The following is a 12,843-nucleotide window of genomic DNA, read 5'->3' as shown; positions in this document are numbered from 1 at the left end:
TTTCTCCTTCCTGGCCCCCTATAGCCAAAGCAGGTGCTCTCTTGAGCTGAGGTCTGTCCCACCTCAGGGGACAGCGTGGGAGGGCAGGCAGAGGAATGTGCACACAGACAGAACAGCGCCTCTTGCAGCAGCACCAAATCCCACCCCAACACAACCCAGGCACCAGCCCCAGCCTGTCGCTCCTCTCCAGCTGCGCAGAACTGAGGCTCCCCAGCGAAGCACCTGCCTTCACTTTGGGCCTCACACGCAGGTCCCATTCACGGATCCTGCGGGCTCATCTCATCCCCGGACTCTTATATTAATACATGCCAGTCTGAAGGAGAGGTTTCTGCTCAGCAGCCCCAACGCTGTTATCTGCCGCAGCCAAACGTCTGGTTCCAGGTTTCGTACAGCTCGAGGTCCTTGGCGGAGACGCTGGGTCGCACCGTTTTGAAGGCGCTCTCAAAATCAGAGAAAGTGATGGGCCGCACTTGATCTGCCACGACGGTGGTGATATCCAGCGACTGGAGGCTGCGGATAGGGCCCAGAGAAGCTTCTCGGCAGAGCTGCCTCATGTCCGCCCCCGAAAATCCATGCGACTTCTTCACTATGAGCTCGATTTCACCCTCGCTGAGGCAGCAGTGCTCCTGGGACATGAGTCGCGTAACCATCTGCTTCCGCGCGGGGGCTTCGGGAAGGGGGATGTAGAGCCTCTTCACCAGCCTCCTCCGGGCGGCCTCATCGATTTCCTGGGGCCGGTTTGTTGCCCCCACCACTAGAACCCGGTCGTCAGAGGAGGTTGTCGCCCCATCTAACTGCACCAGAAATTCCGTTTTTATTCTTCTTGAAGACTCGTGCTCCCCATCTCCCCGCTGGGACAGCAGAGAATCAATCTCGTCGATGAAAATAACCGCGGGCTGCTGGCATCGCGCCACGGCGAAAAGCGCGCGGACCATCTTTTCCCCCTCACCCACCCACTTGGAGGTGAGGGAAGAAGCGCTGATGCTGAAGAACGTGGCCCCGGACTGGCACGCAATGCACTTGCCGATGAGAGTCTTGCCGGTCCCGGGGGGGCCAAAGAGGAGGATCCCCTTCGGAGGGCCGCGCAGCCCGGTAAAGATGTCTGGCCTCAGCATCGGCCACACCACTATCTCCTGAATCGTGGCTTTGGCAAAGTCGACCCCGGCGATGTCATCCCAGCTCACGGGCGGCCCGTGGTCCACGATTTCGTGCATGATGAGCTCAACCATCTTAGGCTCTATGTTTCTCAGCCGCTCGTCTACGGGAAGCGCCGGTTCCGCAGCTGCCCTCACAGCGGGTTTGCACTGCGCTCCTCCATTTTCACTGCCGTCTTGTCTCGCGACTGGAGGGACAAACTTGCCAAATGGCCCCCGAGACCTGCCTGCACCCAGGGACTTTTTTAAACCTCCGTATGAGGAGATTGGTGTGCGCTGGGATCCGCTTGGCGGCTTCTTCTGCTGATCCACCCAGAGCTGCTCTTTGGCCGTTCTAAAGCCAGGAACGCTGCCCTCCTCCCTTCTGCTTGTGCTCCCCGAGGAAATGCCGGCTTCTGTAATGCCAGGAGCCTTGCACGGAGCGAGGCCAGCAAGCCCAGTGCCGCTTTCCTCAACCATGTTATAAAATGCTTTTCTTTTCCCAGAATTTGCAGACCATGCATGCACAGCCGACTGATTGGAAAGACACCAATTTTGCCCATCACCAGAGTGACCGGATGCTTTCAGAGAACTGTTCCCTGCTACTTCCTTACTTCCAAAGAGCGGAGTTGCCTGCACACCTGCCTGAACAGGTTCCCTGAAGGAATCAGGTGAGGCAGGAAACATGTCTGCAGTTTTGGTCTCAGGAAGCTCGCTGCTTTGCAGACTCCTTGAAGACGAGGGCTGCTCGAGGAGGTCGGGTGCCTGACCTGCCCGTTTTGATGAGCCAGCACCAAGGTCAGTCTCTGCCGCGCTGCTGAAGACGGTAAGTTCTGGGAGGCCCGGAGTGGCAGAGGCACTGACCCCTTTCTCAGCCAGGACGAAGGCATCTGCCGGGGCCATCTGAGAGCTCGGGACTCTTCTGCCAGCCCGCATCCTCTCCTGCACACACTTCAGTTCAAATACATTCTCTGTTGTCAAGGCAGATTGCCACTTGTCACTGTCATTTTGCTGACACTTTGCCAAAGTCAAAATGTTCTCTGCATAGTTATTCAAGCCAGTCTCTATGTTGTCAGAGTCAATAATTGCAGAGTATTTCTCTGCGTACTTTTTGAACAGGTTGGCAGCGCAGACCTGAGAGATCTCAGAGTTTGCCCATGCATACTGAATACGCAGGATTTTGGCACGATATCCATCTGCCTTCTGCCCGGGCGTGCAGGTGCCAGAGGTAATAGCAAAGTAACTTTTCTGCCAGTCGCTCAGGTGCATGGTGCTGCAGTGGGGTTTCTCCATCACCAACACTGAAACAGAAACAAAAGCCCAGTTGTTACAGCAACAAACTTCACAATTATTTATTGTGGCGGCAGCTTCCCCCTTTCAAAAATACGTATAAATGAAAATGTAAATATTAACTCAGAGTGCAGTTCCTTGGCCCTTTTGTCCTTTGGCCAGTCATTTCATCAGTTTTAAGAAAAGAGGAGAGGTATGGTATAAAGCCATTAAGACAGAGGTTCTCTTTTCTTTGTTGTTCAAGGGAAAAAAAAAAAAAAGAAAAAAAAAACCCTTTGCTTCTAATCACAGGTTTCCTGGGGAGGGAAGTAGGCTGCAAAGAATGGTAACAGACGGCCAAACAAAAATTGGCCTTGTTAAGAGAAATCAGCAGTGGTTTTTAATCTTATTGGAAAGAATACTGCACGGTACAGCAGAGAACATATCACAGATCACTGTCCAATGACAAAATCTTTTACAGCGACAGCAGTAAAAATTGAACAACAAAACTAATAAATAAAACTGCGTGCAAGATCTGTGGGGGGAGGGCAATGGAGTGAGTAGGCCTGAGTTTAGTAAACTTTCAGATTAAAAAACAATTAGACTTCTAACTAGCAGTTAAAACTACTTATTTCACTGTGAATCTTCCAAAACCACTTTAGATTTCAAAGTGTTTTTTGAGTGATGTTTGCTTTCAGCTGTAGAAAGCAGAACTTAAATTCCTTCGACCATTTTTGAGTTAAAGAAAAATAAAAGATAATACTTGGCTAGGAAAGACATTTACAAGGTTTGGAAAAATATTGTCTTTTTTATATAAAATTTCAAAGATTTTTTTCTCTGCAGTGCAGTCATAAGCAAAAATAGTTCTTAAAGTCAAGAATGAATTATTTCAGAAGATACACAGGCACGTATAAAAACATGGAATGGCTACCTCTAAAGGGTTTACCAGAAGCTCCTAGTGCACAGTAATTCCCATCTTTTGATCTGCCCCCAAAATACAATTTAATTAAAATGGCATTTGTTAATGACATTAAACAAATATGTCATTTGTTTAATACATGACATGACTTAAATGCATCGAATTCTGATTTCTCTTTTCAACCTCAAGTTGTTTTGTGATTTGGGGGTAAAATACACTTAAAGCAAAAGCGGTTAAAGCGCAGGTCCATCTACTCTGCAGTCCTTCTGAAAACACAACCCTAGGAAGGGAGCACAACTCCCAGGGTCAGCTGTGGACTATGCAAGCAAGCACACTCATGTACTCCACTCCAAACAAGACTGGAAAGAGATCAGAGCGGGGCATTTCCTCTCTATCTGCTCTCAGAAAATCTTGGGTCTGTGACTGCACTGGTCTGCCACAACAGACAGTATAGTCTAAATAAGAAAAGAGCAGTTACACATGTAGTAAGATGAAAAAAAAATTATTTGGGTTTAAATTTAAACCCAACTTTTATAGAACTGTTCAGAAAAATCAGAACATCCTTCAGGATGAATCATCTCTTTAAAAACTATATATCCTTGCACTGGCAACTTCTAAAGTATTATAGTCTCCCGAAATTGGAGTAATTTCCTTCCTACCAGTTAAGCAGGTTGATGAACAGGCACATGGTACACGCTGTGCTCCACTTTCATGGTGCACGTGCCTGAGGGAGGTGCAAGTTCCACCTTGTGTGATGGGTGACGAGGAGCTGAAGAGCTCAGCCCTCTCTGCCACTTCTCCTGCCTCCTCCAACCAAACAGAAATGACTTCCTCTGCAAGAAACAACTCTACCCCCCTTATTATGTTCACCGTTAGGTGGGTACTGTACCTCATTTATAATTTTAACTAGATTTTTCTCCTCAGAGGTCTTCCCTATTTTCTCCCTACTCCGGCTCCCCTCGGGAGCCGTGTTCCCCGCCCCCGCGCAGGGCCTCGCTCCCCCACACCGGGGCTGTCAATGGCACCCGTTTACCGGGGCACCGCGGAGGGCCGTTCAACGGCCACCAACGGCCTCCCCTGAGCGGGGGTGAGCCCCGTCACGCGCCAACCGCCACCCCGACCCCTCCCGCCGCGCGCACCCACCAGCCCGGCGCCTCCGCGGCGTCCCGCGCGCCCTGCCCCAAGGCCCCACCCCGCCGCTCTGCCGACCAATCGAGAAGCAAGGCCCTGGGCCAGGGAACCAATCGTAGCGCGGGAGGGAGGGCAGCGCGGAGGCGGGAAGGGTCGCCGCCTTCACGTCAGCCCCGGGCTTGCCCACTGGGAGGGAAGGCCGCCGGGGATTGGCGGCCGGGGCCGGGGCGCGGGCTTTCCCGTCGCCTATTGGCTGCGAGGGCAGTGCCCGCCCTCCCATGGGGCGGGGCGCGTGGGGCGGGGCAGTGCCGCGCGCCGGCGTATGGAGAGGGCGGGGCGGCCGGGGGGAAGCGCCGCGCGGCACCGTGGCCTTGGGGCGGGGGAGGGGCTGGGGGCCCGGCCTCCGGTTGTCACCCGGGTGTTTTGTCTTCAGGATCGTGTGGCTGAAGAGGAAACTTCCGTAAGAACCGTCCCTGGCAAAGTAGCGTGTTCAAAGGACACCCTGAGTCAAAGTCACGAATGGTGAAACAAGGGCACCGTAGGGGTCCAGAGGTGGCTCTTAGTGGAACCGGGAGGTTAAACCGCTAGAAGCGGATCTGGTGAGAATAAAGTGGGAAACCCTCAATACCAGAAAACAGACAACAGTCATCGTTTTGATTTCATTTATTACTGCAGTCACTAAAACCTATGTGTTTGGTTAACAAGCTTTGAATGCAGGTGCCAGAGAAACTCCACAGCTCACAATAAAGAAGCACTAGAAGTCTGAATATTTTTCTAGTAAGGTCCTAAAGATGCCACATATACTACTTAAATACGATCCCCTGACTGTTGTTTCATCCCTCCCCACCAGCATCGTCCCAGGCTTCAAGGCAAAATTGTACTGTTTGCGTGCTCCTGCCTTTGAGCAGTTCAAGTGTCCATATAGTCTAAAGGTTCCGACCACAGTTTAAGCCAATGGCAACAGGAGTCCTGCTCATCAGGTACAGTACTGCAGCTGACAACAAATAAAATCAACCTTTAACAGAAGCTTTTTTGGAGAAGGCAAGAATAAATTAGAAATTTAATAGTTATAATGCAGTCCAGAATATGTTAACAATAAGTTGATAAATACGTATCTTTTCAATATTTCATCATCAGTAATAAAATATAATCTGTGATTACTAGTAAGAATTTAAATATTGTACTAATGTTGTACTAGTTTAAAAAAAATCTGTATTTTTTACTGAAAAAAAATGTTTTTTTTTTCCTTCCTTGTCTAGTAGCTGCACTGTCTTATTTGAGATCTGGATATACTACTAAAGTGCAATTCCAAGATTTCATAATTAACATCAAACAGTATTAATCAGCACAGACACAAGGCACAATAAATCCAAGTTGATACATTAACTATTCATAAATACTGTCCACCACCAGAAATCATTTCACTTAAAGATATGTTGCAGAGCCACAGAACAGAAACACTGCTTATGCTTTTCTTACAGAAACATTATTTTCCACACTTTTGTTCGAGTTGATTATATAGCCCAGATCTTTTTTTTTTCAGATGTCCTAGGAAAAGAGAACATGACAGACTGCTAAGTAGACCTTCATTGATTACAGATTCAAATCATCCCAGAATTTCAAGGAAAAAAAAAAAAAAAAAAAAGATGCAACTGTGAAATTTAGATTGCTGTACTGTGCTAGCTATGGGGAAATGTAATTCCATGCATCTTGTCACCACTTCTTGCTAAAGCTATGCTTAAATCACTTATTTATAAACAAGCAACTTTCTTCATAATGTTTTAACCCAACCCTTACACTCAGTTCTCTGGCAAAAGGACCTTTGGTATCTGGGCAAGACCCTCTTCCAAAACTAACATCCCACGCGCTAAGAAAGGTGCAGATGAACGTGGCTTTGGTGACGTTTCCCTGCAAAGGTCTCCTGGAGGTTTCCCCCGGCCTGGCGTTGGCTGTGTGTCCTGCGCTCGTCCCAGCTCCACAGCAGCTGGAGGCTTCCTCGGGCAGGGCGGCTGTGTCCTTCCCTGGTTTCCATGGGGAGGATCTCTGCTGGAACCCCCTCACGTGCTGGATAGTGTTGATTTACGTTACACACTTCTTTTCCAATTCCTGTTAGTCAGGTTTTAATTTCAAATGCAGTCATATAAACCCAAAGCAACTCCATTTCATTTCAGGGGAATTATCCTGGATTTACTCTCTCATAGCTTTGGTCAGAATCTGATCTCTCTCTTTTTTTTTTTTTTTTCCTTGTGTCTTGTCCATGTACTTCAGACACCAAATATTGGCCTGCCTCATACAGAAGGCAGAGTTCTTCCCCGACTCCAGGATTCCCAGAGAGGCTGTCCAGAGAGGTTGTGGAGTCTCCTTCTCTGGAGATCTTCAAAACCCGCTTGGATGCAGACCTGTGCTACATGCTTTAGGTGACCCTGCGTGTGCAGGGGGGTTGGACTAGATGACCTCTAGAGGTCCCTTCCAACCTTAAGCATTCTATGATTCTCAAGTTTTCATAATGTGAAAGTTATAAAAATTATGCCAGTATGGGCCATATTTGCTATGAATGAATTTTGCTTCCCAAGTCATGAGAAAAAATTAATGTTGTTTTAAAAATATGAGACATAAAAATAATAAAAATAGCTACCAACCTTTTCAGTTCTGTTCAGCTCAAATTTCTTGTACTGTGCTACCACAGAAAGCCTTAATTTCATGTTGGTTCTGCTAAAGATGACAATATTATCAACCTACCTGATGATGGAGCTAAGAGCCATATTTTGCGGAATGGCTCCCTCACCTGTAAGAATATTACTTGTTTTTGCAGGATTCATTTATCATAGTTTGCTTCATCTGCTAAACATGAAATCAGCTCTTTAAAGAAACAGCAATCTGCTCCCAGCTCAGAAAAAAATCTACCTGGTACACAGTCTGCTTCCTTTATCCCTTCTGGAAAGCTGTTGGATAGAAGCAGGCTCTGAGCCAAACTAACTGTCCCGGTGCATATACGTAACTTCATGGATGTAGGAGATACATTGCATGGGATGCAGGAAGGAAACTCAACAATTTGGGAAGTTGCTCAGTATACATTCAAATGCAAAAGAACAATAAAAGGGAAAGATTAAGATAAATGAAACACAGCAATAAATCCTGCAGATCATTTTTGGGGGATATATAGCACTATCTTTGGAATTTATGTCTTCAAAATGGCACAATTACTTAAGTCAGATACTGTCTCTGACCTTTACTGTACCTGTGTTCAGCAGGATGACCTATCAGTGGTGTGTTCACTGCGTATTACTTGACTTTCTGAAGACTTTTTATTTTTCATTACATTTATGTTATATTTCAGACTTAATTATTGATGGAACAGAAACACCGATGGGAGTGCCAAAGTGTATTTTAGGGGTCTGTTCTTCACTTTTTAGCTAATTTGAGAAACCAAAAGCATCATTTTTGCAATCACATTTCTCTGTGTATGCACACAATGAAATAAATACAATGGTAGCCACAAAAATCACAGATTCTTCAAAAGATATTTTTCAAGTTAATTACTGCTTATAATAACTTGATTAATATTAGAGAAGATCAGTCAACACATGGATTTTGACAAAAAAATCCTAGCAGGGAGCCTGTAAGAGGCACTGTTATGAACGCTCAGAGTGAAAATCCGTAGGCAGTATAGACCATTTGCTGAGATTTGAGAAAATGGGCGTCTTTAAAAGCAAACCCTTTATGGGGGAGCAGTGAGCCTGCCATGAGGGCTGCTGGCTCCCATGCAATGCTCACGCACCCCTCATTTCTAAGGAGAGAAGTCCTCAAGGCCCTAACTTCTTTTGCAAAATTACTGCAGCAAGCATGTCCTGACGTGACAGTGCCCCAAGCTGCTACAGCATTTGTGCTCGCCAGTTTAGCCAGGACCCAAGCAGTGCTACGACCATGCTACCGAACTTCCTATAATCTGAATTTTCTGAGGTCATCCTGGTGTTTATCAGTTAGTTATATCTCCTCATGGTTTCATCTGGGAAGAAGGGGCAGATGTGCCAGGGGTTAATGGGGACTGTGTGCCGCCTCAGTAAAGGCTCGTGATTACCAAGGGGAAGGGAACCACCGCTCGAGCACCCGCAGCTACGTCCGTCCCCAGAGCAGCCAGGGTGATCACAGTACAGAGAGTGATGGCAAAGGTCACAACACAACCTGCTGGCAATGATTTTGCAAATACATCTGGGCTATATGACAACACTTACGGATTTTCTCCTAGCATAATTTGACTTTCCCACCTGCCCCTAAAACAAAACCTGGTGACACAGAGCAAGCCAGTTAATCACCTCCTACCCGCTGCTGCTTCAGCACTGCTGCTGCTGTTGCAGCGGCGCCCGCGTTTCCAGGAGCTCCGTTGCCAGCTGTGAGATGTGCTGCCAGGCGAACTGGACGTGGGCGGATTCTACCGTGCGGGAACAAACAGCAAAGCGCAGCACAAACTTTTCTCGCAGGTGGCATGGGACCAGATGAATCTTCTTGGCATCATTTATGCTTTTTAGAAGTGCCTTATTTAGTTCATTTGAGCCCTGGAACAATTGTAATTCAACAGACGGAGTGGTGAATTTCAGAAGCTCCTCTGGAACAGGCAAAATCCCACCAAGCAGCCAAGCCAAAGCAGCCACATTCTCCTCTCACAGCTCAAGTCTCCCAGTGCTTTACCACCACAGGATTATAAGATGATGACTCAAAAGATCATTTTTTTTCAGCCACAATGAGACTTACGGGTTAACCGTGCTTTAAAAGCAGTGTTCACGCTGAGGTCTTTGTGGTACTGAAACCTTTTTTCGTGACCTAAGGACATGAGCTATGTTTGCTTTATTTAAAAGCATTAATTACTGTATCCATTTCATTACACTTTTCTCAGACCTAATCAAACACACATGGGAGACAGTTTTTCAGTGAGCTATATTAACCTTTGTAAAGCAAATCTTCAGTTCTCACTTAAGCAAAGCTCCTATTAGAGAGTCTTTTGACTATGAATTTGAAAATCTTACTCTTAGTAAAGAAAAAGTAATGTATCCTGGCATAACGTCAGTAAAATCAAAGCCTAAATCTGCCGCAGCCTATCAGTAAATACCCTAAAGAAGTATTTGCCTCAAGTTCTATAGGAAGACCCAACAGAGACTACTCCAGAGTCACAGAGAGTCTTTTCTTTGGGATTCTAGAAATGTGGTAAAGGGACCCTCCCACTGCAAACAAACATCATGCTTTTCTCCTACATTCAGCAAAAGAAAAAGGTAGAAATGTATCTTGCAGAAGGTGCCCGTGACTCAACATGCGCACATGCATGGTTAAATTCTGTCCCCTTCCAACATAGTCAGGTCTCTCTGTGCTCAAATACGAACTGTGAGGATTTCCTTTAGAGGAACTGTATACTTTCAATACAAAATTCTAATAGAAACAGGACTTCACAGGGGAGTACCAATTCTACTGCCGATTCAGCTAATGTTGAATGTAGTGGCTTTCCCATTTTATGTGTATCAGCATTTCAGAATAAAACTATAGATGTCATTAGGCTTCCAAAATCAAGTCAATTGTTTTAAATGAAAACCTGACTCGAAAGGCTACAGTGTCTTGGGATTTTTGTCTGATTTAGCAGTGCAGGATATCATCCAAACTGCCTATCTTAGTCTTTGTTACCCAAATGAGAGGAACCTTCCTGTCTAATTTTTGTCTCAGCAGTCTGAAAGATGGCTTCAGCTTTTCTGGGCATTTTGCCATAATAGCCTGGATATACTGTGTTAGTCCTGAGTGCTATAATTTTACCCTTCACCCATTTCTGTTATCTTGCTGGTGACACGGGGCTGCAAGAGAGCCTGAGAGCTCTGATGTTCCCTTAGTGAGCCCTGAAAATGAACAAACCTTTCTGCAATGTGTCCGGCATCTGTCTTTTTACTGTAGTGGCCATAGGTCTTCTGGAAAACCTGCCCATCAGAGTACGTGGTTTGCCAAATCTACATAGCTGTGGCCTGCTTGCTTAGCCTCTTCCATATGAAAAGAGAGCCTAAGGGAAAGAGTTCCCATTGGCACAGAGGAGAAATGTATTCTGCCCTCATTTGTGGATCATATTCCAACTAGAGACGATCCCAAGTCAAATCATTGCTTCTGGCATAGCATGAATTTTTAGGGAATTTGGATGAGGGTCTGAGTTAGCAGAATATATTCTTGCTGTCTCATATAGAGCAATATATATAGCAAGGTATATTCTTGCAACTTTTGTGAGAGTATCGTGCATGCTCCAATCTAAAAATAAAAGACTAACCTTGGTGGTTTACATTTTTTTCCTTGATAACCTCTCATAACAATAATAGATTGCTTTCTTACCAAAGGTAAACCATTAGTAAATCAATGATCCTTGGCTTTACATATTAAAGGCAGGACACTGCCATGTAGGCAATCAAGCAGTTATATGATGATGTTAAGTTAGTGTCTTTAGCAGGGGTGAGCAGCGAATGGAGGACGGTTCCTGTATCTTCAGTCCCTCTCTCACAGCTGCATCTAGGGACTTCTGCGACACTCAGGTGTCACATCACATTGATGTTAGTAGTGACCAATTCTCTCCCAGAGCTTTGGGAAGCTGGAAGCCACCTCTGATTAAGTCTGTCAGCTTTAATACGACAGTATTCTCATCCCCTTGGAGAAATGACTAGCTTGGCTTGTGCTCCTGTGCAGACATGGCAGGGAAGCCAGGAGTTAACCCTTTGGCATGATATCAGATTCTTTCCTTGGCATATGATGAGAAAGATATCATGGAAATCGGAGATTATTAGTCTGTTCAACAGTGTGAAAGCCAAAGAATTCAAAGTTACAGTTAAGTATAAAAAAAAGGAAAAGAAGGGATTTCTCAATCCTTTTTCTTCTCAATCAAATGAAGGAAAACTATTGCTACATTTTGTATGGCATTGCAGTTCAAGTCCGCTGTCCTTGTCTATATGTAACTTCTATAAAATATATAAGCAATACATCTATATAATATATAACTTACAAAACTATTTAAAAATTACAAGCATCCTACTTCTAAGGTATATTTTAATATGAATTATAGAAAACACAGGAAGATGTTTAAAAAAGAAATAGAGTTGTAAAAACAATCATAAACAACTATTAATTTTAAAATCTGTTAGTTTTGTTTTCCATTTTTGGGCAGGGAGGGCAAGTGATATAAACACAACACTGTTTCAGCCCTGATTTTCAGAAGAATCCCACCTTTTTACCATAACTTTTTTTCAAAAGTTTCTTAGCTAGGTATTCAGCATTTACCTACTGGTGTATAATTTTCTCTCCCTGCCGATCTTATTTCTTTCTCTGGAGCATCAGGGACAGGTGCCATCTGTAGATGAATCACTGGTCTGATCAAATGTGACAATTCCTATGTTGCTATGCTCTACTTCACCAGGACTGTTCTTTTAAAGTAAATGTACAGCATGACTAACAGCTGTCTCTGGATCTGCAGAACTCACTGTTTGCTTGTTCCACGTGAGAGAGCAGCATCTTGTTACTGAGCAATAAGGGCCACAGAACATATGCCTCAAATCTTCAAAAAGTTCTTGTTAGGAAAGAAATTATTTTCAGGTTTCCACTTATTGAAAGAACTCCACAGTATGTAACCCACTGTCCCTCTACCAGCAGATCACTTTTTTTTTTTAATATACACATAATTTTTTAATAAACATCAAAATGCAGGTGAAACCATGTTCTTATCCCAGCTGAGTTTACCATTTACTGTAACCCTCATTGTCAATGATTCATTAGAGCGCACCAAACTCATTAACTGGGGCAACTGAACAACAGAGCAAAGATTCTGTGAAAAGTAATACCACATAACCCAGAGGGCACTGAGACATGCTTGTGAACATTCAGAAAAGATAAAAAACTCATTTAGCTATCAGGTGAACTTGGAAACAGCAGTGCTGTTTTTATTATTGTTCAGATGCGGTGCTGCAGTCCAGCTCTTCACAGAAGCATTAGTTGCCAGCTCCTCTATTAAATGAGTCCTTTGCATAAAAGAAGAAATTCCTCACCTTTCAATGTTCAATTAAACAAGTGAACCCTCCCAGCAGCTCCTATGCTCTGAGTGCGTAGGCAAGGTCTCTGCATTAATGGAGTAGGTACATACAGAAATTTGGGGGAATGGAAGGTCAAAAGGATCACACTTGGCAAATAAACAATCAAACTGAAGACCAGTACCAAAGGCAACTGGGAGCCCAGGCTGTCATGCAACCTGTTCTTACCTGTTTCAATTTGCCCAATTTACTCTAGGATTTTATAATTTAAAATGTTTTCTTTAAAGAGAAGAACAACAACAAACTACGACTTTAAACTTAATATATGATAGATGTGGTCTACTTCCACATATTGCATGTT

General features: G+C 44.9%; 2 protein-coding genes across 2 annotated transcripts in view; both read right to left on the bottom strand.

Moving 5' to 3' along the window:
• Positions 1-305: 305 nt before the first annotated feature.
• FIGNL1 (fidgetin like 1) lies at positions 306-2,429 on the bottom strand. Its single transcript, XM_010220891.2, has one exon. The coding sequence runs from the start codon at positions 2,424-2,426 to the stop codon at positions 351-353; it is 2,076 nt and encodes a 691-aa protein (XP_010219193.2). The 5' UTR covers positions 2,427-2,429; the 3' UTR covers positions 306-350.
• Positions 2,430-8,783: 6,354 nt separating this feature from the next.
• The window catches only part of DDC (dopa decarboxylase), a 54,636-nt gene continuing 50,576 nt past the window's right edge, over positions 8,784-12,843 (bottom strand). The window contains exon 14 of the mRNA XM_010220890.2: positions 8,784-9,005. Coding sequence (XP_010219192.1) covers positions 8,784-9,005 — 222 coding nt within the window. The remainder of the gene's footprint in view (positions 9,006-12,843) is intronic.

The sequence above is a fragment of the Tinamus guttatus genome, unplaced genomic scaffold, assembly GCF_059628265.1.
Source record: "Tinamus guttatus ecotype Peru unplaced genomic scaffold, ASM5962826v1 Tinamus_guttatus_pri_ptg000535l, whole genome shotgun sequence".
Classification (NCBI taxonomy): domain Eukaryota; kingdom Metazoa; phylum Chordata; class Aves; order Tinamiformes; family Tinamidae; genus Tinamus; species Tinamus guttatus.
The sequence above is the reverse complement of the archived record's forward strand: the minus strand, read 5'-3'. Positions and strand labels throughout refer to the sequence as shown.

What these genes read in the sequence shown, in the direction of transcription:
- FIGNL1 (XM_010220891.2), bottom strand. Translation starts at nt 2,426, where the DNA reads ATGGAGAAACCCCACTGCAGCACCATGCACCTGAGCGACTGGCAGAAA.